General features: G+C 69.0%; 1 protein-coding gene across 2 annotated transcripts in view; it reads right to left on the bottom strand.

Moving 5' to 3' along the window:
* The window catches only part of HTRA1 (HtrA serine peptidase 1), a 31805-nt gene extending 7007 nt beyond the window's left edge, over positions 1 to 24798 (bottom strand). The window contains exons 1-3 of one of the 2 annotated variants that reach the window (XM_045576127.1): positions 24278 to 24798; positions 13348 to 13447; positions 12044 to 12248 (exon numbers count right to left, since the gene is read on the bottom strand). In XM_045576127.1, coding sequence (XP_045432083.1) covers positions 12044 to 12248; positions 13348 to 13447; positions 24278 to 24713 — 741 coding nt within the window. In that variant the 5' untranslated portion in view covers positions 24714 to 24798. The remainder of the gene's footprint in view (positions 1 to 12043; positions 12249 to 13347; positions 13448 to 24277) is intronic. The other variant, XM_036423044.2, reaches the window with a different exon arrangement.
* Positions 24799 to 25103: the final 305 nt, after the last annotated feature.

Raw genomic sequence — 25103 nt, 5'->3', positions numbered from 1 at the left:
CTCCGTCCCCGCCCGGACCTCCGTCCCCGCCCGGACCTCTGTCCCCGCCCGGCCCCCGCCCCCGCCCGGCCCCCCGGCCCCGCCCGGCCCTCCGTCCCCGCCCGGCCCTCCGTCCCCGCCCGGACCTCCGTCCCCGCCCGGACCCCGTCCCCGCCCGGACCTCCGTCCCCGCCCGGACCTCCGTCCCCGCCCGGACCTCCGTCCCCGCCCGGACCCCGTCCCCGCCCGGACCTCCGTCCCCGCCCGGACCTCCGTCCCCGCCCGGCGCTCCCCGCTGCAGTGGGCGCCACGGCCGCAGCTCCCGGACCGGCCGGCAGCACCGCAGCTCCCCCTGCCACGCTCGGCCGTGTCTGCCCTCCGCTCGGGTCTCCCCTCCGCGCACCCCGGCCGGCCCGGCCCTCCTCCCTGCCCCGTCCTCCCTGCGCCACGGTGACCGGAGAACCTGGGTCTCCACCCCGGAGCCCTAGGCGGACCTCCCTGAACCCTGCGACCAGGAGGGAGGGAGGGACACAGGCTCCAGACGTGGGTCACGCTGCTCAGGGCTCCGGAGCCACACACCCGGGGGAGGGCCGGGCTGGACCGCCTACAGCCACCCTCGGCCCAGAGTCCTGCACCGGCCGGTCTGGCGCATCTGGGCGAAGAGCATGCCGCCTGGTGAGCGCGGGCGGGGGGCGGGCGGCCAGGACCCCCAGACCCCTCTGCTCCCGCTGGGCGGGCTGAGCCAGGCGACCGGGTGCCAGTGCAGGCGCAGAGCCGAGCCCACCAGCTCCGCTCAGAGAGTGAAGGCAGCTCGGGGCACAGCCGGGAGCCTGCTCCCGGGAGGGCCTGGGCCCCCACCCGCCCTCCCCGGGGCCTCAGAGCCCCTTTGGGCGCTGTCCTCCGAGAGCCAACAATCAGGCCCCAAACCGCGGGCCAGGCCCAGAGGCACGTCCAGCCGGCCGCGTGCGAATCACATTCGGTCCTCGCGGCTGTCCACCCCGGAGAGAGAGAAGCGAGGGGGTCGGAGGGCGGCCGGGGGCCCAGCCGTGGTTCACCGTGTCCTCTGCCGGGCACGGAGCAGACACCGGCGGATGGGCCCATTGAACAGGCGGAGAAACTGAGGCTCTGGGCAACTGGATCACGTGAGACAGGAGGACGGGACCCTGGGCTGTGGCTGGCCCAGACCCTCACGCTCCACACACAGCACCTGGCCACCACGACCTGCCACCCGGCAAGGAAGGCCAGCGGGTCAGGGGGGAGGAGAGGAAGGTGGGGGGGACCTAACACTGAGCCCTGGCCAGTGTGGCTCATGGACAGAGCGTCCACCTGGGGACTGAAGGGCCCGGTTTCGGTTCCGGTCAAGGGCATGCACCTCGATTGCAGCTCGGTGCCCGGCCCTGTGAGATCCTAGCCTGAGCTCACAACCACTGCGGCCTCAGTCTTCTCATCTGGCAAATGGGACCGTGCCGTTGCCCACCTCCCCGGTCCCTCTGAGGATCCAGGGCCTCAGCTGAGCAGCTCTTTGGAGACGGCCCGGCCCGTTTCAGGCCTCGCTCCGGCCAGGGAAGCCTCACGAGGCTGTGGGGCCTCGCTGTCCGTCGGGGCCTGTGCAGACCCCACGGGGGACCTCGCCAGCTGAACGCCCCGGCCAGCCGCACCCCCCCCCCCACCGCGTGGGGTCGCCTGAGGCCGGAGCGCAGGGGCTGCGGGAGGGGCCGGCTCCTCCGCCAGGCACAGCCGCCAGCTCCAGGCCTGTTTGCCCTGGGCCCCGGCCAGCCGCCCCTGCCAACAGTGACCTCATCCCCGTCGCAGTGCGGCTGGCGGAGTCGGCTCGGTGCTGGGAGGCCCACAGGGACACTCCTGCCCCTCCAGGGCCCGGGACAGCCTCGGGGCGGGCGTGAGGGGGAGTATGGGGTGTGGGCGGTAAGGGGGGAGGCTGGGTCTGCCCGGCCGCCCACGGTAACAGCTGCTTCTCGCAGCTCAGTGCACACGCTCAGTGCACGCCGTCCAGCTTCGCAGAGAGGAGGCTGGGCCACAGCCGCTCGGCCACAGGCCCGGGGATCCCATCGGAGAGTGACAGCCCCCCCTCCCGACCCCCTCCCAACCCCCCCGGGCTCCGGGTCTCGGGGTGCAGGCGGCAGGGGGGCCTGAACACACGCTCGGTCAGTCCGAGCTCCGGCCCAGACGGGGAGGAGGCAGACCCTGGGGGAGGGCTCAGCGGGGGGCCCAGGGCCTGCGCGCTGCTCAGGGGCCTCCCCGGTCCCCGAGGGCAGCGTGGCCCCGCTGCAGTGAGGCCATCCACACGCGGCGACCACACGGCGTGGACGAGGGGGCATCAGCCACGCAGCCCACGGACTCCCAAGGCCCGCCCCCTGAGCAGAGGGGGAAACACGGGGCACGCAGGCACAGCCAGCCTGTGGGCAGTGCTGAGGGGTCGGGCACAGCCGGGCCCGTGGGCAGCGCTGAGGGCACGCAGGCACAGCCGTGGTTCCCACCAGAGCGAGCTTTGCTCACACACACACTGCACAGACGGTGAGGGACCCACGTTAGGAAAAGCAGACACACACACAACGGGGGGCAGGTCTGACGTGACGCCTGAGTTCAGGTGACAAAGCGCTCCCATGACCCCCTGGGGCGGGAGGGCCTGTCCCCCCATTGCACAGACGTGGAAACTGAGGCAGCTCGGTGAGTGAGAAGCAGCTGCCCCGCTGAGCCGGCTCCCCTGCTCTGACCGCGGGCGGACGCTCTGCACGGGTGCCGGGCCGAGAGGGGCGGGGCCCGGGGCCAGTCCGGGGGCCGCTGGCCCCACAGCACAGCTCTGTCTGTGCCAGACCCGGTGCCGCCGTGCTGCCCCTCCGCCCCCGCCCGTCTGCAGCGCGGCCACACGATGCTGGCCAGACGCCCGCACAGGGAGCGTGTGGTCCCACAGCCTCCAGACAGACCTCCGGGGCCTGGGGAGATCAGCCGCCTCGGCCTGCAAACGGGAAACCCCGCTCGCACCCACCCCTCCCCCTGCGCTGTCCCCGGGTTCCCGCGCCCCCACACCAAAGTGCCCCCCATCCCGCTGCAGACACGATCTGATCTCCTCTGAGACGGCAGCCACAGGCCAGCCCTTCCCTAGCAGCCATCCTGCAGCTCCCATCTCCCATCTCCCGTCTCCCGTCTCCGTCTCCCCGCCTCCCCGCCTCCCCATCTCGCCATCTCCCCGCCTCCCCATCTCGCCATCTCCCCATCTCCCCCGCCTCCCCATCTCGCCATCTCCCTGCCTCCCCGCCTCCCCATCTCGCCACCTCGCCACCTCGCCATCTCGCCATCTCCCCGTCTCCCCATCTCCCCGTCTCCCCATCTCCCCGTCTCCCCATCTCCCTGTCTCCCCATCTCCCCGTCTCCCCATCTCCCCGTCTCCCCATCTCCCTGTCTCCCCAGAGCCTCTCTGAGGCGGACAGCGGGCAGGAGGGAGCCCATTAACGACTCCTCTCTGAAATTAATCTCTCATCACCGATGTTTCTCTCTCTCCCTCTCCCTTCCTCTCTGAGACCAATGAAAATATATTTTAAAAAGATAGAGCCGAGGATGCCGAGGGCCCAGCACATCCCTCCTCGCACTCACTGGCCGGCGCGGCGAGGGAGTGTGGCCCCCTGACCGCCTGCGCCTGCTCGGGCGGCCTCCCAGGAACGGGACGGAGGGAGCCGGCTCGGGCGGCCTCCCAGGAACGGGACGGAGGGAGCCGGCTGGGGGCGGCCTCCCAGGAACGGGACGGAGGGAGCCGGCTGGGGGCGGCCTCCCAGGAACGGGACGGAGGGAGCCGGCTGGGGGCGGCCTCCCAGGAAAGCGGACGGAGGGAGCCGGCTGGGGGCGGCCTCCCAGGAAAGCGGACGGAGGGAGCCGGCTCGGGCGGCCTCCCAGGAAAGCGGACGGAGGGAGCCGGCTGGGGGCGGCCTCCCAGGAAAGCGGACAGAGGGAGCCGGCTGGGGGCGGCCTCCCAGGAAAGCGGACGGAGGGAGCCGGCTGGGGGCGGCCCTCCCAGGAAAGCGGACGGAGGGAGCCGGCTGGGGCGGCCTCCCAGGAACGGGGAAGGAGGGAGCCGGCTGGGGGCGGCCTCCCAGGAACGGGACGGAGGGAGCCGGCTGGGGGCGGCCTCCCAGGAAAGCGGACGGAGGGAGCCGGCTTGGGCGGCCTCCCAGGAAAGCGGACGGAGGGAACCGAACCGGCTGGGGCTCTGCCCGCGGGAGAGGCACCGCGGGGAGGGGTCGCGGAGCGGAGACACCTGACTGTGCTCGGAGGGCTCGGTGCCTGTGCTCTCGGGCCGGTTTGGGGGGAGGGAGAGGAGGGGGGCAAGAGGGGAAGTCTGCTCAGAGGGAAGCCGGCCCACTTCTCTGCCAGGTCAGCAAGACGCACGTGGTTGTCCCCGCAGAGCCACAGCCCACGGCCCACACTGCCCATGGCCCACGGCCTATGGTGCTCACGGCTCACGGCCCACGGCCCACGGCCCACGCTGCCCACGGCCCACGCTGCCCACGGCTCACGGCCCACTGCCCACACTGCCCATGGCCCACGGCCCACGCTGCCCACGGCCCACACTGCCCATGGCCCATGGCCTACGCTGCCCACGGCCCACACTCAGCACAGCTGGCGGCCAGACAGCCGCGCGTGCCCGAGTGTCCAGAGGCAGGTGAGGGGCAGAGGCCGTTCGGCAGGGCAATGGGGACATGGGAGCAGCCAGGCAGAGGGCGCGTGCCCGCCTCCAGGCCCGGCGCTCCTCCAGGGCAGACGAGCCAGGGCAGGGGAGAGAGGCAGGGGCGAGAGGCAGGGGTTGGGGAGGCGGAGGAGGAGCAGGGGCGAGAAGCAGGGGTGGGGAGAGGCAGAGGTGGGGAGAAGCAGGGGTGGGGGAGGCAGGGGTGGGGGAGGCAGAGGGGGAGCAGGGGGGAGAGGCAGGGGTGGGGGAGGCAGGCCCAGGCGCACCACCTGCCGTGGGGCTCGGCGGGCGGCGCCGAGTGAATCACGGCCAAGCAATCTCCCGGGTGAGGCTGTGCTGAGCCACGGCCCAGCTGAGGCTGCTTCCGCTGCTCCCCAAAACCACAGGGGTGAGGTGAAGACTCAGACCTCACCGAGGCATGTGTGCGCGCGCACACACACACACACACACACACACACACACGCACACAGGCACACAGAGCCACACACGCACTCTCAGAGGCATACACATGCACACAGGCACATGCACTCACAGAGGCACACGTGCACACAGGCACACACATGCACACAGGCACACGCACTCACAGAGGCCCAAGTGCACACAGGCGCACACACATGCAGAGGCACACACATTCACAGAGGCACATGCTCACGCACAGAGGCCTGCAAACACACAGAGACACACACGCACAGAGGCGCACACACACTGACACCCCAGCGTCCTCACGCCCGGAGCACACTGCCCGGGCAGCAGCACCTCTGGACTTGACCTTGGTCCTGCACTCACTCGGCCTCTGACCTTGGGCACTGGGACGGCTCTGGGCCTCGTACCAGCCCTCCCGACAGAGGCAGCGCGCTGGTGCCGTCCGGGCAGGCCTGACAAGCAGGGCTCCTCCCGGCCTGGCTCGTTCCCCAGCCCTCTCCGCAGACGGCAGCGAGCGGACAGATCGACCCGGCGCCAGCATCCTCCTCAGTCCTTCCCACCACCCCCGGGCGGGCCCGCGGCCACCACTCCGTGCCGGGCAGCTGGACTCGGCCCAGGCACCTGAGGGCAGCGCCCGCCTGGCTCCGCCCCGGCCACCGCCACCGCCTCCGCCACCAGCGCCGGAGCCATGGAGCTGGAGCAAACACCGGCCTCTGTGACCGAGGGCCCGTCCGGCCCTCCTGCCGGGAGAGGAGGGCTCCTGAGACAGACGCCTGCTGCTGGGCCCCGGCCGCTGCCCGCCTCCGGGCACCAGTGCCAGGAGGCCGAGTGCCCGGCGGCTTCAAAGGAGGCGGCAGCCCCTGGCTCACTCCAACACACACACACACACACACACACACACACACCCGGTGAGTCGGCGCCTCGGCACAGTTAGGTGAACCGTTCATTTTCTAGAAGAATCCGCGGTGCGGGCGCAGCCCTCACCCACGCCCAGCGGGAGGCAGGCCCGAGGAGCAGCGGGGGCCGAGCACGGAGGGCCACACTGAGCCGCGTGGGAGCAGGCGGCCGGCCGGAGGGAGGGAGCCCACGGGCGGGAAGTGAGGCCCGAGGGCGGGTGGGGGGCCAGGGGAGCGAGGTCACTGGGAGCTGAGCCCCGGGGGCGGGACCAGCCGCATGACGGATGGGGCTCAGGGCCAAACAAAAGCATGGATGCCGCGTTCAGGAAGCACCAGGTGCCAACACAGGGACTCAGATAGAAGCGTCTGCCTGTCCGGGATGGCTCAGTGGTAAGCGTCAACCCATGAACCAGGCGGTCAGGATTCCATCCGGGTTGGGGCACAGGCCTGGATTGCAGGCTCCATCCCCCGTGTGGGTGTGCAGGAGGCAGCCGGTCCATCGTTCTCTCTCATCATGGATGTTTCTATCTCTCTCTCCCTCTCCTTTCTTCTCTCTGGAATCAATAAAAAAAATATATTAAAAAAAAGAAAGAAGGAAGCAGCCAAAACCGGTTTGGCTCAAGAGCATCGGCCTGCAGACTGAAAGGTCCCAGGTTTGATTCTGGTCAAGGGCATGGACCTTGGATGCGGGCACATCCTCAGTGGGGGGAGTGCAAGAGGCAGCTGGTCGATAATTCTCTCTCATCGATGTTTCTAACTCTCTATCCCTCTCCCTTCCTCTCTGTAAAAGATCAATAAAATATATATTTTAAAAAGAAGAAGAAGAAGGAAGCTCAGAGGCGGTTACCCAAAAACACGACAGAGAGGAGGGGCAGAGGAGAAAGGAAAGACCGCCCGCTGCTGTGGACAGCACCCCTCTCGGCCGCCGGGACCCATGGCGGACACAGCGTTTCAACGAGGCTCCGACCACCGAGCGGCGGCCACTGAACGTCGCAGCCGAGCCAGGGAGTGTGTGCTCCCGAGAGGAGCCGGGTCCGCAGTGCGAGGGACTCTGTCTCCCCCTCCGCCCCCGAGCCCCCGGGGCCTGCCGGCTTTGTGTTGGCCTCGCTGCCAGACAGCACTTGGCCGATTAATATTTCCTTAAAACAAAGTCAGCCCGGCCAGCTTCTCCCTCCCCCTGACCCCCCGGGCCATGTGGTCTCCATTTTAGCAGCTCCACTCTGCTGCACGCCGGTGTTTCAATAAAACTTTATTTACAACAGCGGACGGAGGGCCGGGTAAGGGCTGCAAATGGCCCGCTGTCGCTCACTCACCAGCCTATCGGGTGGCACCGGGGCCTGTCCCCTCGGTGAGGCCGGGAGACGCTCCCAGGGCCACCGGCAAACTCAGACCGAGACCTGCCACCCTCGCCGGCACCTTTAACAACAGGCTCAGGCCAGGACCCGGGAAGCGGTGCCTGGGAAGAGGCAGGACCATATTAAGAGAAAAACCAGCCAAAGAATTCCCTTCCACCAGCTACGTTCCTGAACCGGAGCCAGAGCACACACGAGGGCGGGCGGCCGGGGCTGGTGGCCCGAGCTGAGACGGGCACATTCCTAAGGGCCGTCCTCCCCTGCCCCGTACCCCGCCCCCCGCCATCCTCCTCCCCCTCCCCCATCCTCCTCCCCCTCCCCCATCATCCCCCTCCCCCACCATCATCCTCCCCCACCATCATCCTTCCCCACCATCATCCTCCCCTCCCCCATCATCATCCTCCCCCACCATCCTCCTCTCGCCCCCACCATCATCCTCCCCCACTATCATCCTCCCCCTCCCCCATCATTATCCTCCCCTTCCCCATCATCCTCCCCCACCATCCTCGCCCCTCCCCCATCATCATCCTCCCCTTCCCCCATCATCATCCTCCTCCCCCATCATCCTCCCCCTCCCCCACCATCCTCCTCTCGCCCCCACCATCATCCTCCCCCTCCCCCAGCATTATCCTCCCCCCATCATCATCCTCCCCACCATCATCCCCCCCTCCCCCATCATCATCCTCCCCCACCATCATCCTCCCCCTCCCCCATCATCCTCCCCCTCCCCCACCATCATCCTCCCCCACCATCATCCCATTCTCCCCCTCCCCCACCATCATCCTCCCCCACCATCCTCCTCTCGCCCCCATCATCCTCCCCCTCCCCCACCATCATCCTCCCCCACCATCATCCTCCCCCACCATCATCCTCCCCCACCATCCTCTCCCCTCCCCCACCATCATCCTCCCCCTCCCCCATCATCATCCTCCCCCACCATCATCCTCCCCCTCCCCCACCATCATCCTCCCCCTCTCCCACCATCATCCCCCTCTCCCACATCATCCTCCTCTCGCCCCCATCATCCTCCCCCTCCCCCACCATCATCCTCTCGCCCCCATCATCCTCCCCCACCATCATCCTCCCCCTCCCCCATCATCCTCCCCCTCCCCCACCATCATCCTCCCCCTCCCCCATCATCCTCCCCCTCCCCTGCCTTCGTGCTGGCCCTGCCTCCAGAAACATGGATTCTGGGCCCGGGAGAAACCACTGCAGACGAACCGGACGGCCACGGAGGTGGCACCTTTAGCCGGTCTAAGGGCAGCCCATGGGGTCAGGGAGAGAAAGGGGAGCCCAGCACCCAGGATGCTGCTTCTGTCCGGCCTCCCCTGAGTCTCCCTGCCCAGTGTGCCTTCACCGGCTCAGCCAGCGCCCACTCCCTCCCGCCGAGCACAGGGGACCAGGCGGGGGACGGCGGTGGGGGGCGCCCCGCAGGCCACGCCCAGGCTCCGGGCTGCGGGCGGAGGCGGAGCCGCGGAGCCTGAGCCGAGCCGGACGGTGTTATCTGAGCCCGGCGGGCGCTTCGCCGTCAGCCTCTGAGCCGCCGCTGGCCGGAGGCCCGCTGAGTCATGCGGCTCCTCCCGGCTCCGTGGGGGGGGGGGGTCCCCGGAGAACTCAGGGCAGATTCCCACACACGAAGGACCGGAGCCGTGCCCCAGCTCCCCGTCTCCCACCAGCAGGTCTGGGGCGGCCGCTGGCTCAAAGGCGGCCGGGACCGACTGGGGCCGGAAAGGGGAGGAACCCCAGCCTCCACAGCTGCTTCCCAGTGTCCCCGCTGCTGGTGGCAGGGACGGCGCCCGGGACCCCCTCACCCCCCGCCCGGGCCCAGTGGGCGCCATCACCCCCAGGCAACCCCAGGGAGCCGGCTGGGACGTGGGCAGGAACATGGGGGGGCTGGCACCCCTCCACCCATCTGAGCACCCACAGGGGCTGTGCCCTCCCCCCCACCCCTCCCTCCGAGCGGCGGGCTCTCCCACGGGCCCTTCCACAGACGGGGTCCCAGCGTGAGCGGCAGCCAGTACCTGAGCCGGCAACAGGGAGAGGGGGCGGAACGGACAGTGAGGTGTGCCTGTCCCCAGAGGGTGCTGGGGGGGTGCGGGGGGCTAAGCAGGGGGGAGGTGTTGGGGGGTGGAGGGAGGGGGGCTAAGCAGAGGGGGAGGTGTTGGGGGTGTGGGGGGGAGCTAAGCAGAGGGAGGGGCACCCCCAGCCGGACCTCAGGGCCCTGCGGGAGTGACCACTCAGGAACGGGGTGCAGGGCTGTGCACAGACAGACCCCACCATCAGAGCCTGCCCTCATGGGGGTGGGGGGCGGGGGGAGTGGGGTGCCTTCCTCTGTCTGCAGATCAGCACAGCTGTCAGAGCACCATCCCCTCAGCTCTTTTTTAAAAAAATTACCGATGTCAGAGAGGAAGGTAGAGGGAGAGAGAGAAACATCCATGATGAGAGAGAACCATGGACCGGCTGCCGCCTACACGTCGCCACTGGCCATGGAGCCTGCAACCCATGTGCCCTGACGGGGGAACCCTGACCTCCTGGTTCTAGGCCGACACTGACCACAGAGCCATGCTGGCCAGGCTCCCTTCTCATCCTCTTAGCACATCCCAGTATCTCCGCCCGGTCTCCGGCCCAGAGCAGACGCCTCTGTTCTCTCCCGCTCCTCCCCCCTCTCCCTCCCCCCTCAGCGGCACAGACAGGCTGCCTGGGACGGACGGACGTCTGCAGGCAGGGCCGCGGGCGGGCACATGTGGAAACACTTTGCTCCAACGCTGAACTGGTTTGCCCTCCAGCTGCTTCCTGGTACTGAGCCTGCAGCCCCTCCTCCCTCCTGGCCCAGCACCCTCCAGCCCGGACCTCCCCCCGCCCGGCCCCCCCCCGGCCCCCCAGCCCGGCCCCCCAACCAGCGCCCCCCAGCCCGGCCCCTCCCCCCCCAGCCCGGCCCCTCCCCCCTGGCCCGACCCACCAACCCCGCCCGGACCCCCCCGGGCCCCCTTAGCCTGCCCCCCCCAGCCTGGCCCCCCCGCCCAGCCCACCAACCCCACCCGGTCCCCCTGGCCCCACTGGCCTGGCCCCCCCAGCCCGGCCCCCCCCCACGCCTGCCCCTCCCCGCCCGGCCCCCCAACCAGCCCACCCAGCCCGGCCCCTCCCAGCCTGGCCCACCCAGGAGAGGGGCTCAGGGCCCCAGGCCGAGGGGACCCTGTGGGGACCCTCCTCTGACTCCAGGGACCTGGGCCTCTCCCAGCAGCGAGTCCTCATGCTCAGCACTCGCTGGGAGAAGCCTCCTCAGGCCAAGGGGGTGGGGGGGAGGGGGGCTTGAAGGGGGAGGGGGCTGGGAAGGGGGAGGGGGGCTTGGGGGGAGGGAGGCTTGAAGGGGGAGGGGGCTGGGAAGGGGGAGGGGGGCTTGAAGGGGGAGGGGGCTGGGAGGGGGGCAGAGAGGGCTGGAGGGGGCGGGGAGCTCCAACAGGAGGAGAAGCTGGCAAACCGGCGCCAGAGAGAGGCCGAGGGGACAGCCGCTGCAGCAGGAGCCAGGCCCAGCGCTCCGCCGAGCTGCCTGCCGGCTCTCCGCCTGCCTGGATGGGCAGATGCCCCTGCAACACCCACTGGCTCCAAATCTGAGCGCCCGGCGGACGGAGCAGGGACGTGGCCCCAGTGTCCCAGCGGGAGCCGCTCGGTGAGGCAGCACCCAGGCCACACCCCGGCCACACCCAGGAGCCACGGCGGGTGCCACGGGCTCGGTGGAGCCGAGAGTCTGGGTGGGGGCCGCGGTGCGGGGACGGCGAGACTCCCGCCTCTGGGACCCTTTCTAACCGCGGTGCCCCCACCGGGCACCCTGCCTTCCCGCCGGCCAGGGCTGAGCACTGACCTAGGAACCAGGCAGTCAGGGTTCGAGTCCCGGTCCGGGCACAGGCACAGGTGGAGGGCTCCACCCCCGTGGGGGGCGTGCAGGAGGCAGCCGATTGATGGTTCTCTCTCATCAGGGATGTTTCTCTCTCCCTCACCCTTCCTCTCCGACATCAATAAAAACACATACACGTACGCATTTTAAAAACAAACCAAAACCTCTTGGATCGTATCGCCTGCTTCTAATGGAAGCCTCCATGAGACCCGTCCCCCGTCCCCCCGCCCCCAGGGCCGCACTCAGCGCCCCCACACCCGCCCTCGGCCCAGACCGGACACACCCGCCCCGGGCTGACGGGGCCCCCCTGCCCCCGTCTCTGGCCGCCCCGGGCTGACGGCCCCCCCCCCCCCCCCCGTCTCTGGCCCCCCCGGGCTGACGGCACCCCCCCCCCCCGTCTCTGGCCGCCCCGGGCTGACGGGGCCGCCCCCCCCCCCCCGTCTCTGGCCGCTCTGGGCTGACGGGCCCTCCCCCCCCCCATCCCTGGCCGCCCCGGGCTGACACCCCCCCCCCCATCCCTGGCCGCCCCGGGCTGACACCCCCCCCCATCCCTGGCCGCCCCGGGCTGACGGCCCCCCCCCCCCATCTCTGGCCGCCCCGGGCTGACGGGCCCCCCCCACCCCGTCTCTGGCCGCCCCGGGCTGACGGGCCCCCCCCACCCCGTCTCTGGCCGCCCCGGGCTGACGGGGCCGCCCCCCCCCCCCCTGTCTCTGGCCGCTCCGGGCTGACGGGCCCTCCCCCCCCCCATCCCTGGCCGCCCCGGGCTGACGGGGCCGCCCCCGGCCGGGGCTGTGGGGAGACTGACCTCATGGTCCACCTTGATGAGTGCGATGTCGGCCTTCTCGTCCACGTCCTTGATCTTGGCCTCGTAGGTGGCGCCGTCCTTCAGCTCCACCTTCACCCGGTGCTTGTTGGTCACCACGTGGGCGTTGGTCACGATGAGCCCGTCCTCCGACACGATGAAGCCCGAGCCGCTGGCCACCGGCACCTCCCGCTTGGAGAAGGGCAGCCTGGGAGCCGGGACCGGGCGCCTGAGCCGGACGCACCGAGGCCCAGCGGCCCCGCCGTCCCTGCACCGCTGGGTCCCGGACGTCAGGGGCTGCGTCCGGCCGGCGGCTCAGTGGTTAGAGCCTCGGCCGAGCACCAGGACCACAGGTCCGGCTCTGGGACGGGTGGCCGGCTCCTCCCAGCCCTGGTCGGGGTGCGTGTGTGCAGAGGCAACCCTCCAGGCGTCTCTCCCACATCCGTGTCTCCACGTCCCTCCTCCCTCTTGCCCTCTTCCCGCCTCTAACAACCAGTGAGAAAAGCATCCTCAACGAGGATTAGAAAGAGGGAGGGAGGGAGGGGGAGGCGGGACATGAGGCCAGTGGCCGGCAAACTGCGTCTTGAGAGCCAACGCTCTGTTGACTGATGAGTTTGCAGACCACTGCCTTAGGGAAAACAGTAAAAATTTAATAATGCACTAATGTCTTCAACCTGAAGTCAGAACTTCTGGGTGAGGGCACTGCCTTACGCAGCGGTCGGCAAACTCATTAGTCAACGGAGCAGCAAACCACGGCTCGAGAGCCGCAGTTTGCCGACCCCTGCGCAGGCCGACTTTTACAGGAAACGAAACACCCACTCCCCTGCCGGGGTGCTCAGTGGGCAGAGCGTCAGGCAGTGGACTGAAGGGTCCGGTTCGGTTCCGGTCAAGGGCACGTGTCTCGGGGCCGGCTCCTCCCCGGCCGGAGGGAACTGTGGCCGTTTCTCTCACACCGTGTTTCTGTCTTTCCCCCTCTCTCCACTCCCTCTGAGAATCCACGGGGGAGGATTAGCCAAACAAAACTGATTCCCTATGGAGCTTCCCAACAGGAATCTCTCCAAGCCCGAGTCCCTCACTCCCTCCAGAGGGCTGGGGAGGGGGCGGCAGGTCAGGGGTGCAGGGGTGGGGAGGGGGCAGCAGGTCCGGGGTGCAGGGATGGGGAGGGGGCAGCAGGTCCGGGGTGCAGGGAGGGGGAGGGGGCAGCAGGTCCGGGGTGCAGGGATGGGGAGGGGGCAGCAGGTCAGGGGTGCAGGGCGGGGTGCAGGGCGGGGTGCAGGGCGCCGCCCGGGCCGGGGGACGGCTCTTACTTGCGGAACAGCTCGATGTGCACCACGGCGGGCGCGATCTTCTCCACGACGTCGGCGATGAAGTTGTATTTGTGGCGCAGACTGTTGGGGTCGTCCTGCCCTGGGACCGTGCGGAGGGAGACAGTCAGCGTGGGGCTGGGACCCGCTCAGCACCCGCCCCCTCCCTCCCCGGCCTCCGGGACCAGCGCCCCCCGCAGGCCCCCAGCCTCCGTGTCCGTGAGAGGCCCGGCCACGGCTCTGAGCCCTTCGCTGAGAGGAGACTCCCTTCGGGGCCACGGGCTGAGCCCTTCGCTGAGGAGGGTGGGCCCCTTCCCCTGAGCGGAGCCGCTCCTGCCAGCCAGATGTCTAAGGTGCAGAGTGATTCCTGCAGCTTCCGGGCAGGACAAAGCCCCCAGGTTCCTGCCAGCACCCCCTCCCGCCCCCTTCCTCTCCGCGTCCGGAGCCCCCGGCCCTCGTTCCCACCCGCCCGGGGCTGCAGGCAGGCGTCGCCCAGGTTACGCTCGGAAAGCAGAGGGTCCCAGATGGCGCCCCCGTGGGCACGCTGCGCCTTCACGGTGAGAACAGTACCAGGCATCGCACCCGCACTGAGCACTGACTGAGCACACACACACACACACCCCGGCGCCCAGGTCTGGTCTGTGCTGGGGGGTCTCCCTGAGCCTCCAGCCGGAGAAATCCATCAGGGGGACGTTCCTCCGGCACAGGCCCAGCCCGGCCCGGCTGGAGCAGCCTGTGGTGTCCTCGGCCCCGGCTCCTGGGAGGGGCCGGGCCGGGCCGGTCATCCCCGCCAGCCCAGCGCCCCGGAGGGCCCCGAGGCCCTGCGAACCGAGGGTCAGACCCTGCGCCGAGGACCGCCAACCGGCTCCTCTGACAACGAGGCGCCAGAGCAGGGAGACCCGGGACTTTCCAGCAGACAGAACTGCCGTTTCCCACACAAACCGGAGGGTGCTCGGCCTGCCCCTCCCCCCGGCAGCGGCACGGGGCGCGGGAGGACGGGGCCTGGGCGCCGGGAAACCCCGTCCATCCATCCTCGGCCGCCGGTGCCCCGTCTCTGAAACGGGCCGGCTGCCTCCAGCCTGAGCCCACGGGCTGTCCCAGCTCCAACACCCCAGAGCGCACCACCCCTCTCCCCTCGGAGAGGATTTCCCACAGAAACCCTCTGAGGTGGGCCCAGCTCCCCGAACTCTGCAGACGGGTCACCAGAGAGCAGCGGCCCTGAGCGCACGGCCCCCGAAAAGCCCAGCAGACAGGCCTCCGTGGGGCGGCTCAGCGGTGAGCGCCGACCTAGGAGCCAGGAGGTCAGGGCTCGATTCCCGTCAGGGCACAGGCCCAGGTGGAGGCCCCATCGCCAGTGGGGGGCGTGCAGGAGGCAGCCGGTCCATGGTTCCCTCTCATCACTGGTGTTTCTGTCTCTCTCTCCCTCTCCCTGCCTCTCTGACGTCCATAGAAACCTTCGTAAAGAGAGAGAATAGAGAAAGCAGCTGTGACCTCATGGCATCGCACCGAGCACCCGGGAAACACCGGCTCCCAGACGGGCAGAGGGTGGGCCCGGCTCCGAGCGCAGCGGCGGGACAGGACTGCAGGGTCCCAGAGCCGCCCGGCTCCGGCACCTCCTGAGGCCGCCCCTCGAACAGGGGGAGCGGCCTGGCCCGCGGCCTTCAGACCCGCTGTGGCCCCCGCTGACCTCCGGAGGGCCAGCGAGGGAGGAGCCCCAGCAGGGACCACAGGCCCGGCGGGCGCTCGGGGTCTGGAGAGCCAGGCGCAGGGTCCACGGCCTGTGGGAGCGCAGAGGCCACGGCGCCCGAGCAGCTCTCAGGAGAGACCCGGGCGGCGAGCGGCGGCCTCGGACCCAGAATCCGAAAAGCCGGGACCGCGGAGGAGGGAGCCCGGCACCCGAGACCGACTGCCCGCCACCACCGACAGCCCTGGCTGCTGTGTCACACACACAGGCCACCCCGAGCAGCCGGCACTTCCTGTCGCTTACAGCGGTGGCCTCTGCGGGACTCCGGCCAGCGGGGGGACCGGCTCCCCGTCCGCATGAGGAGCGGCGAGTCCGGCACCCGCCCGCGTCGCCTCCCGGAGCCCGCGCCCCGGAACTCAGAGAGAAAACTTCCCACCGTCCCAACAACGTCCTCACGGGAGGAACACACACACACACACACGCACACATACACACGCACACGCGCGCACACACACATACACGCATGCATACACACATGCACGCGCACACAGCACGTGTACACACACATGCACACGCGCGTGCACACACACACGCACACAGAGTGTTGATACGTTTCCACAATTATTGTCTAGGCCGGCGACATGGCTCAGAGTCTGAGCATCGGCCTGTGAACCAGGTCAGGGTTCGATTCCCGGTCAGGGCCCAGGCCCAGGCTTCGGGCTCCATCCCCAGTGGGGGGGGTGCAGGAGGCAGGCGATCCACAATTCTCTCTCCTCATGGGCGTTTCTATTCCTCTCTCTCCCTCTCCCTTCCTCTCTGAAATCCATAGGGTTTTTTTTAATTAAAAAGTTTTTGGCAGAATTAAAATCCCAGCACCTCCCGGACGAGAGCAGCAGAGCGGGACCGTGTGTCCGGGTGCCCGGCGGGCGCTCCGCTCGGCATCCGGGCCTCCCTTCCAGGTCGCGGCCTGGCCTCGGCCCCCGCGGTGCGGGGGGGCGGCCCCGGTGTCCGGCGGAGAGCCAGGCCGGGCACCGGCTAGCAGCCAGCCCTCGCTCTCGGCGAGAACAATCGTGCAACCCAATTCCTCGCCGGGTGACGGGAGCCGGATCTGGAAACAGGACGCAGTGTGTCCGAGGGAAGAGGGATGAATCCTCCTTTATTCCGCGGAACGGCCTGTTCCCAAAATTCAAATCAGCTTCAGCCTGCGGGCCGTGCCCGGCACCCGTGCCCTGACCCAGTTCACAGAGCCGAGGGCCTGGTGGAGCAGGCCCTGGGCCCCAGTCCATCAGGAGCCCCCGAGTCCCGCAGCGGCCCGGGCCCCAGTCCATCAGGAGCCCCATGTCCCGCAGTGGGGCGAGCGTGGGCCCAGGGCACACCAGGCTGCACCCCGTGATGCTGCCCCGCCTGAGGGCCTTGCTCGTGTGATCTGAAACCGGGGGGCAGCCTGGCAGGCCGGGCTCGGCTGGGTGGGCATCGTCCGGTGCACCGTTGGGTGGGACACCATGGGCCTCGGGGGCCCTGGAAGGCCCCGGCCCGATGGTCTTAAGGAGCAGTCCCCCCAGCACGGCCACACGTCCTGTTCCCACGGTCTGCTCACCCAGAGCGGCCGCGTCCCAGACCAGAAAACCAGTGTCAGATCAGAACCGGAGGCTGAGCCACTGAAAGAAGCCCCGAGAGGAGCCTGAGCGGAGACCACGAGGGGCTGGGCCGGCGCTGGGCAGAGTCCCCTCTCAGCGCTCCGTCTGCTCCTCGGCTCGGACCCGGGAGACGCTCCCCACGCGTCCAGGAGGGCGATGGCGAGAGCAGGCGGCCCGGCCGGCGGGGCTCCGGGACCTGACACCCTGCCGTTCAGGAAACCCAGGAACCAGGAGGTCAGGGGCCGATTCCCCATACCTGGTCGGGAGCCCGGGTTGTGGGCTCCATCCCCAACAGGGGGCATGCAGGAGGTGGCCGATTGGTGTTTCTATCTCTCTATCCCTTTCCCTTCCTCTCTCTCTAAAAAAAAAATCAATAAAAATGTACTAAATAAAAAGAACAAGGCAGGCCCAGGACCCAGCCAGCACCGGGCATGCCTCCCAGAAGCACCCAAGGGAGGCAGCTCTTCAGCCTCATTCTGTGGAGGCTGTGCTGGCAGCCTGAGCCCGGAGCCCTGACCCCACAGCCCGCAGCCCGGAGCCCACAGCCCGGAGCCCACCCGGAGCCCTGACCCCACAGCCCGCAGCCCGCAGCCCGCAGCCCTGACCCCACAGCCCGCAGCCCGGAGCCCGCAGCCCGGAGCCCGCAGCCCGGAGCCCTGACCCCACAGCCCCCAGCCCGGAGCCCGCAGCCCGGAGCCCACAGCCCGGAGCCCACCCGGAGCCCTGACCCCACAGCCCGCAGCCCGGAGCCCACAGCCCGGAGCCCACCCGGAGCCCTGACCCCACAGCCCGCAGCCCGGAGCCCGCAGCCCGGAGCCCACAGCCCGGAGCCCACCCGGAGCCCTGACCCCACAGCCCGCAGCCCGCAGCCCGGAGCCCTGACCCCACAGCCCGCAGCCCGCAGCCCGCAGCCCGGAGCCCACCCAGAGCCCATAGCCCTGACCCCACAGCCCGGAGCCCACAGCCTGCAGCACTGACCCCACAGCCCGGAGCCCTGCCCCCTCCGGCCCCCGGCCAACAGAGCCTGTGCCAGGGAGAGGCCTGTGGCTGCCGAATGCCGAGCCTCCCTCCTCCGCACCAGCTGGAAGCCTGGACCGGCAGGGCCTCTGTCCCCCGGCCCCCCGCGGCGCCTGCCCCTCGGAATGCTGGGTCACGGGGCGAGCTGACAGCGGCCGGATGACCGTCAGGCCTCGTCCTGGGGCCACAGACGGGGAGCCCCGGGCAGGTCGCCGAACCCTAGAAGGCTGGCTCAGCACAGGCCCCGGCTCCAGACCCGACTGCACAGCTGGTGACGACAAGCTTCCGCCCCCCCCCCCCAGCCGCGCTGCATGAGGCGCTGACTCACCCTCCAGCTTGGAAACCTCGGGCCGGCGCCACCGAGCGGGCCAGCATGCGGCGGGGACGTGACCGCCGGGGCGAGGGACGTGGTGGGGGATGTGACCACTGGGGTGAGGGACGTGGTGAGGGACGTGACCGCCGGGGGGGGGGACGTGGTGGGGGACGTGACTCCGGGGGGGGGGGGACGTGGTGGGGGACGTGACCACTGGGGCGAGGGACGTGGTGGGGGACGTGGTGGGGGACATGACTCCAGGGCGGGGGACGTGACCGCCGGGGTGAGGGCCGTGACTCCGGGGCGAGGGACGTGGTGGGGGACGTGACTCCGGGGCGAGGGACGTGGTGGGGGACATGACTCCGGGGCGGGGGCCGGGCTGCCAGACGCGGAGAAGCCTCTGCACAAAATGTGCTTATGTGACAACTTGTCCAGGAATCCGACTCCGCGAGCATCGGCACGCCCACGTGCTTCCCTCCCTGAGCCTGACGGGCCTCTCGGCAAGGGCTTCCCTGCGCGAGGCTGCCAGGCAGCTGCTTCCCACGGCCCGGCTCCCCGGCTCCGAGCCTCCCGGATGCCAGGGAAGGCAGACGCCCAGGCAGCCCAGACTCAGGCCCTCGTTCAGGACAAGTCACGGCCCGGCCGGCGGGCTCCGCAGCTGAGCCTCAACCCAGGAGCCCGGAGGTCACGGTTGGATTCCCGGTCGGGGCACAGGCCTGGGTTGCGGGCTCCATCCCCTGTAGGGGGCGTGCAGGAGGCAGCCGGTCCATGATTCTCTCTCATCACTGATGCTTCTATCTCCCTCTCCCTTCCTCTCCCTGAAATCAATAAAAATACGTTTTAAATATATTTTTAGCAAACGATTGGAATGGCTGCACATCTCGGTTTCTCTTCCGTTTTCCTTTCCCCCTTTCCAGCGGCAGGCAGGAGACAGGTGAGGGACCTCACTCCCAGACCCCGGGCGGCAGCCAGGGGGCGGTAGCGAGGCCACGGGTTCGAGGAGCTGGCACATCCCCGCGGTGCTCCTCCAGGGACCCTGCAGCCACACACGCTGAAGGAAGCCCCAGGCCACGAGCGTTTAATGACAGCCCTGGCTCTACCCGCGGCCTTCAGAAAGGAAGTGAGCTTTTCAGGAAGCCAGCCGGCCTCCGGGAGGGACGGTGACCACAGGCCCTCAGAGACGGCTCCTCCGGCCCCACAGCCCGTCCTGCGGGAAGGGCCTCCGAGTGCCTCCGGCCCTGCCCTGGCCTGAGGGGTGGGAGGCGGCCGCCTGGGCAAGTGACAGCCAGGAGGCGCCAGAGCCCGCTAGCCGCCGGCCACCACCAGCCCCTGCCCAGCCCGACTCCTCCTCCAGACGGAGCCGCCAGAGCTCTCCGTCCGCCGAGAGCACCGCTCCTGGCCAGTCTGATGGCTCGTCCCCGGCACACACTGCCACCAGGTCCCACCGCGGGGCCGGCCACCGCTCCCCGAGGCAGTCACTTTTTATTGACTTAGAGTAGGGGTGTCGAACTCAATCAGAGAAGGGGCCAAAATCTAAAATCCAGCCTAAATCGCGGGCCGAGTGGTTTACTGAACAGTCATAAACTGTCATTGTGATGGAAACGCAGCGGAGTGCAGTGATGACAGCGCGGTGCGGGCCACATTGCAAGGCCTGGCGGGACGGATTTGGCCCGCGGGCCTTGTGTTTGACACATGTGACTTAGAGGAAAGGAGAGAGAGCCATCAATGATGAGAGAATCACGGACCGGCTGCCTCCTGCACGCCCCCTCCTGAGGATGGAGCCCACAGCCCGGGCCTGTGTCCGGACCGGGAATCCAGCTGTGACCTCCTGGCTCATAGGTGGACACTCAGCCACGGAGCCACACCGGCCGCCAGGCAGCGTGCTCCCCTTTGAAGGGCGACACAGTCCACCACCCAGGGACCCCGCACGCCTCCCGAACGCGGCCGGCCACCCAGGGACCTCCGGGCCCGCCCTGCCTCCGTCCTCACTCTCCGCTCCCCACACCCCTCAGGATCCAGGACAGAAACCCTGGGCCCCTCGGGTCCCAGAGGCTCCGTCCTCATCCCCATGCGGCTCCTCCCACTCCAGCCTCTGTCCAGCGGCTCCTCCTCCAGAGGCTCCTTCCCTCCCCCTACTCCTCCACCTCCCACACACACACACACACACACACACACTCACACACACACTCACTCACACACACACTCACACACACACTCTCTCTCACACACACACACTCACACACACACACACACACTCACACACACTCACACACACACTCACTCACACACACACTCACACACACTCTCTCACACACACACTCTCTCTCACACACACTCACTCACACACACACTCACACACACACTCACACATACACTCTCTCTCACACACACACTCTCTTTCACACACACACTCACACACACACTCACTCACACACACACTCACACACACACTCTCTCTCACACACACACACTCACACACAAACTCACACACACACACACTCTTTCACACACACACACACACACACTCACACACACACACACTCTTTCACACACACTCACACACACACTCACACACACACACACACACTCACACACACACACACACACACACACACTCACACACACTCACACATGAAATATGGTAGCACTCATACTTGGGTAAAAACTGCTGTTTGAATTTTAACCTTGCTATCTGACTTCTACCTTCGATTGCTTGCTTAAACAATAGGGTAGTTACATGAGATTGACTCCCACTGACTCAGTAGCTTCAGGGGTGGAAACTGTAGATAACCTTTAGTTCTGCTTTTGTATTATGGGCAAGATAGGGCCACATCCAATGTCAAGCAGGGTGTGACTGGGAACCAACCCTGCAGGCCGTCCCCAGTCTTTAGAATTTGGTCCTGAGGGGCCAATCAGGGTTAGCCGAGGCAGTGACATCACCTACCTGAATAAAACTCCTGGACTGGGCGATATTCGCTCTCTTCCGCCATGCTGCCGGCATGAGTGGGATAGCCCATGCTAGCATGGAGATGGCTCTTTTGTTTGCATCGGACTCGGCTCCCTGGTGGTCCTTGGGGATCATGACTGGAATCCCCAGCCAGGACCATGAGGGACCCCCATTCCGAAGAGCCTGACTGGCCGCGGTAGGTGTGTGTTTGTCTGTGTTTTTGTGTGAGCGCTCTGGAGGGACTGCCCCTCCATCAGGGCTCTTACCTGGGTGTTTGCCGGCTGCTGCGTCAGCCAAGGTTTGAGCCCGGATTCGAATCTGTAATAAACTCTAGCATGCTTAATCAAATTGGCTCTGGTGGTCCATCTCTTGGGGACTCGCTTCGTAACAACACACACACTCACTCACACACACACTCACACACACACTCACACACACACACTCACACACTCACACACACTCACTCACACACACACTCACACACACACTCTCACACACACACTCACACACACGCACTCACACACACACACTCACACACACACACTCTTTCACACACACACTCACACACACACTCACACACACACTCTCTCTCACACACACACACTCACACACACACACTCACACACACACTCTCTCTCACACACACTCACACAGACACACACACACACACACACTCACACACACACACACACACACACACACACACACACACTCACACACACTCTCTCTCACACACACACACACACACACACACACTCACACACACACTCTCTCTCACACACACTCACACAGACACACACTCACACACACACTCACACACACACACTCACACACACTCACACACACTCACACACACACACACGCACTCCGGCCAGCTCCCCCTCAGGGACAGCGATGACCGGCCGTGGCCGGGGAGCAGAATGACACCTGGACTCCGGGCTCCTGCCTCGGGGGACATCTCCGGGAAGCCGAGGGCCGCATGTTACGTGTTAGCCTAGCGTGTTAGCCTAGCGTGTTAGCCAGCACACGGGTGGAGAGCCGAACCTCCCGCTAGGAAGCGACTAAATTGCTGGGTCTCAGGCACCTGTTTCCTCCTCCCTCCTCCCTCCCTCTCTCCCTCCTCCCTCTCTCCCTCCCTCCCTCCCTCTCCCTCCCTCCCTCCCTCTCCTCTCCCTCCCTCCCGCCCTCCCTCCCTCCCTCCCTCCCTCCCTTCCTTGCTGGCCCATGCACAGTGCCTCCTGAGCCGGGCAGGCGGTGGCCGCACAGGTGCAGGCACACTGTGTGCGGAGCTCCCGCACATTCCCAGGGAGAGGGAGGGGGACACTCCACACCTCTGCCTCTCCTCCTCCTCCAGCCCCCGGGGCACCTTCCCCAGGGGCCTGCTGCGGCCTGAGGCGGCCTCCCTCCCCGCCCGCCGGCTGTGCCCGGCCTGAGCAGCTACAGGATCCACCTCCCACCATCAGCCAGGTGCCTGACGGGCCAGTTCCTCAGAGGGGGCGTAGCGAGACCATGGCTGTCACAGCCACGGCCACGGCCACGGCCACGGCCACGGCCACGGCTGCACCATGTGGACAGAAACAGGCCCTGTGCTCGCTAAGCTGTCACCTCACGCTGGCGCTTCAGCAGCTCCAGTCTGTGCCCACCCGGGTGTGCAGGCGTACCCTGCCGGGCACACCCCCAGCCGGGCACACCCCCGGCCGGGCCTCCGGTGAGAGGCTCTGGCTCCGGACAGCCGCACACACCGCGTGGCCCCACCTCTCCCCCGGGGCCTGGCCACCTCCTCACACGCCTGCCGTCCGGCACTGCACCGGCCTGTGCAGGCTCTGCCCGGGCGCCTCCCGCTCCGGCTGGTGCACAGCCTTCTGGAAACTCCGGTCCTGCCCCGCGCCTCCCGCTCCGGCTGAGCTCGGCTGGCGCCCTGCGTAAGGCTGTCTGGGCTGGTGGCCTCAGACCTCGAGCGCCCGGCACACAGCCTCGTCCCCCTGAGGCTGAGGCCGCCTGCGGGCCAGAGCGCCTGCAGGCCTGGCACGGGGACGGGCACAGGGTGGGCACCGCAGGCGTGCGTTCCCTGCAGGCCACCGCTGAGGTGGGCACAGGCCCTGGGGGAAGAGGCCCAGCCTCCTGCAGCCACTGGCAGTGACATCCCCCGAAAACCAGACAGCCCGGGCCCCGCCCCCTCCCTGCACTGCCGTCCCACACGGCCGCCCCGGCCCCGCTGAACCGCAGTTTCCACCCCGTCTCCTCCGTCCGGAGGGAAGCCTGCTCTGGAAGGCAGAGACAGACAGACAGACAGACAGACAGACTCTGCCCTCAGCCCCGGAAGGCGTGCTGACAGGAGGTGTGTGAGCAGACACCTCCTCTCTGCCCTGAACATCACGGAGGCCAGAGGCCGGGCAGGAACCCCGTGGGCCGAGCGCATCTGGGGATCCTGGCGCTTCCTTCCAGATGGAAAGGCACGAAGCTGCCCCGGCAGGACCGGGACCCTGAACGGGGCTCACTGTAAGGGGGCTGGGGGCAGAGGAGTCCAAGGGAAGAGCCAGACACCTCGTGGTCCCAGCACCGGCTTCCTCCCAGGAGGCCTGCACCTCCCTGTCCCAGGACCCGACTGTCGGTGCCCCTTCCAGCCTGTCCCTCGGGCCCCAGTGCCGGGTGGCGCTCCCCGAGCACCCAGAAGCCCCTCCAGGGGACCCTGTCCCGGGACCAGGACCGAGCGCGCTGCCGACGGCGCACAGAACCACAGGCCCGTCCATACGGAGGGGCGCCAGCTGTCTCCCAGCGAGGGGTGCCCTCCTCCTCGGGGCGCCCTCTTTCTCTGGGTGCCCTCCTCGGGGCGCCCTCCTCGGGGTGCCCGGTCAGGGGTGCCCGGTGGGGGGGTGCCCGGTCGGGGGGGGGTGCTCAGTTGGGGGTGCCCGGTGGGGGGGTGCCCGGTGGGGGGTGCCCGATGGGGGGGTGCCCGGTGGGGGGGTGCCCGGTCGGGGGGGTGCCCAGTGGGGGGGTGCCCGGTCGGGGGGTGCCCGGTGGGGGGGGGTGCCCGGTGGGGGGGTGCCCCGTCGGGGGGTGCCTGGTGGGGGGGTGCCCGGTCGGGGGGTGCCCGGTGGGGGGGTGCCCGGTCGGGGGTGCCCGGTGGGGGGGTGCCCCGTCGGGGGGTGCCCGGTCGGGGGTGCCCGGTCGGGGGTGCCCGGTCGGTGGGGGGGTGCCCGGTCGGGGTGCCCGGTCGGGGGTGCCCGGTGGGGGGTGCCCGTGGGGGGGTGCCCGGTGGGGGGGTGCCCGGTCGGGGGTGCCCGGTCGGGGGTGCCCGGTCGGGGGTGCCCGGTCGGGGTGCCCGGTGGGGGTACCTGGGCCGCAGGCTCCGCGCTGCAGCAGGAGCACGGGCGGGCGCTGCAGGCTCTGGGCGCGGCGGGCGGCGGCGCGCAGCTGGCACTCGGAGGCGTAGGTGACGGCGTCGCTGCCGCACACGGGCTCGGGGCGCGCGCACTCGCACAGCCCGGGCGCCGCGCGCCGCCGCACGGTGGCCGAGGCGGGCACCCCGCGGGGCACCACGCAGCGCAGCCCCTCGCCGCACGGCGCCCCCTGCGCCCCGCACTCGGCGCCCTCGGCCGCCCCGCACACCTCGCAGCAGCCGCAGGCGTCGGGCACCGGGCCGGCCGGGCAGGGCCCGGGCTCGGCGCAGCGGGCGGGCTCGCAGCGCGCGGGGCAGCCGGCGGGCGGCTGGGCCCGGGCGGGCGCCGCGAGCAGCAGCAGCGGCAGCAGCAGGGGCAGCGCGGGCTGCATGGCGGCCGGCCGTCCGACGGGAGAGGCTGAGGCCCAGGAGCCGGGCAGGAGCGAGTGGAGCGCCTCTGAGCGGGGAGCCGGGCCTGGATGGGCCGGGCGGGCGGAGGGGCCGGCCGGGCGGGGGCTGGATGGACGCCCGAGGGGGCGGGCGGGGCTGCTTCCTGGTCCTCGGTCCTCCCGCTCCTGCAGGGTCCCCTTCGAGCTCTGAAGCCGGGAGACCCTGCGGAGGGCCCTGCGGAGGGCGCCCTGGAGCCCGGGAAGTCCCCGCAGCGGCCCGGGACCGCCCTGCTGCCCCAGGGGCGGGGGTGGCGGCCGGGGCCGAGGGGCGGGGCGGGTGGCGGGGAGCCTGGCCCTCCGTTAGCGGATCGGCCGGCCGGGAGGGAGCGGGGA

Source organism: Pipistrellus kuhlii, unplaced genomic scaffold (assembly GCF_014108245.1).
Source record: "Pipistrellus kuhlii isolate mPipKuh1 unplaced genomic scaffold, mPipKuh1.p scaffold_m20_p_75, whole genome shotgun sequence".
Lineage (NCBI taxonomy): Eukaryota > Metazoa > Chordata > Mammalia > Chiroptera > Vespertilionidae > Pipistrellus > Pipistrellus kuhlii.
Note: the sequence above shows the minus strand (reverse complement) of the source record. Positions and strands in the feature narration are given on the sequence as shown.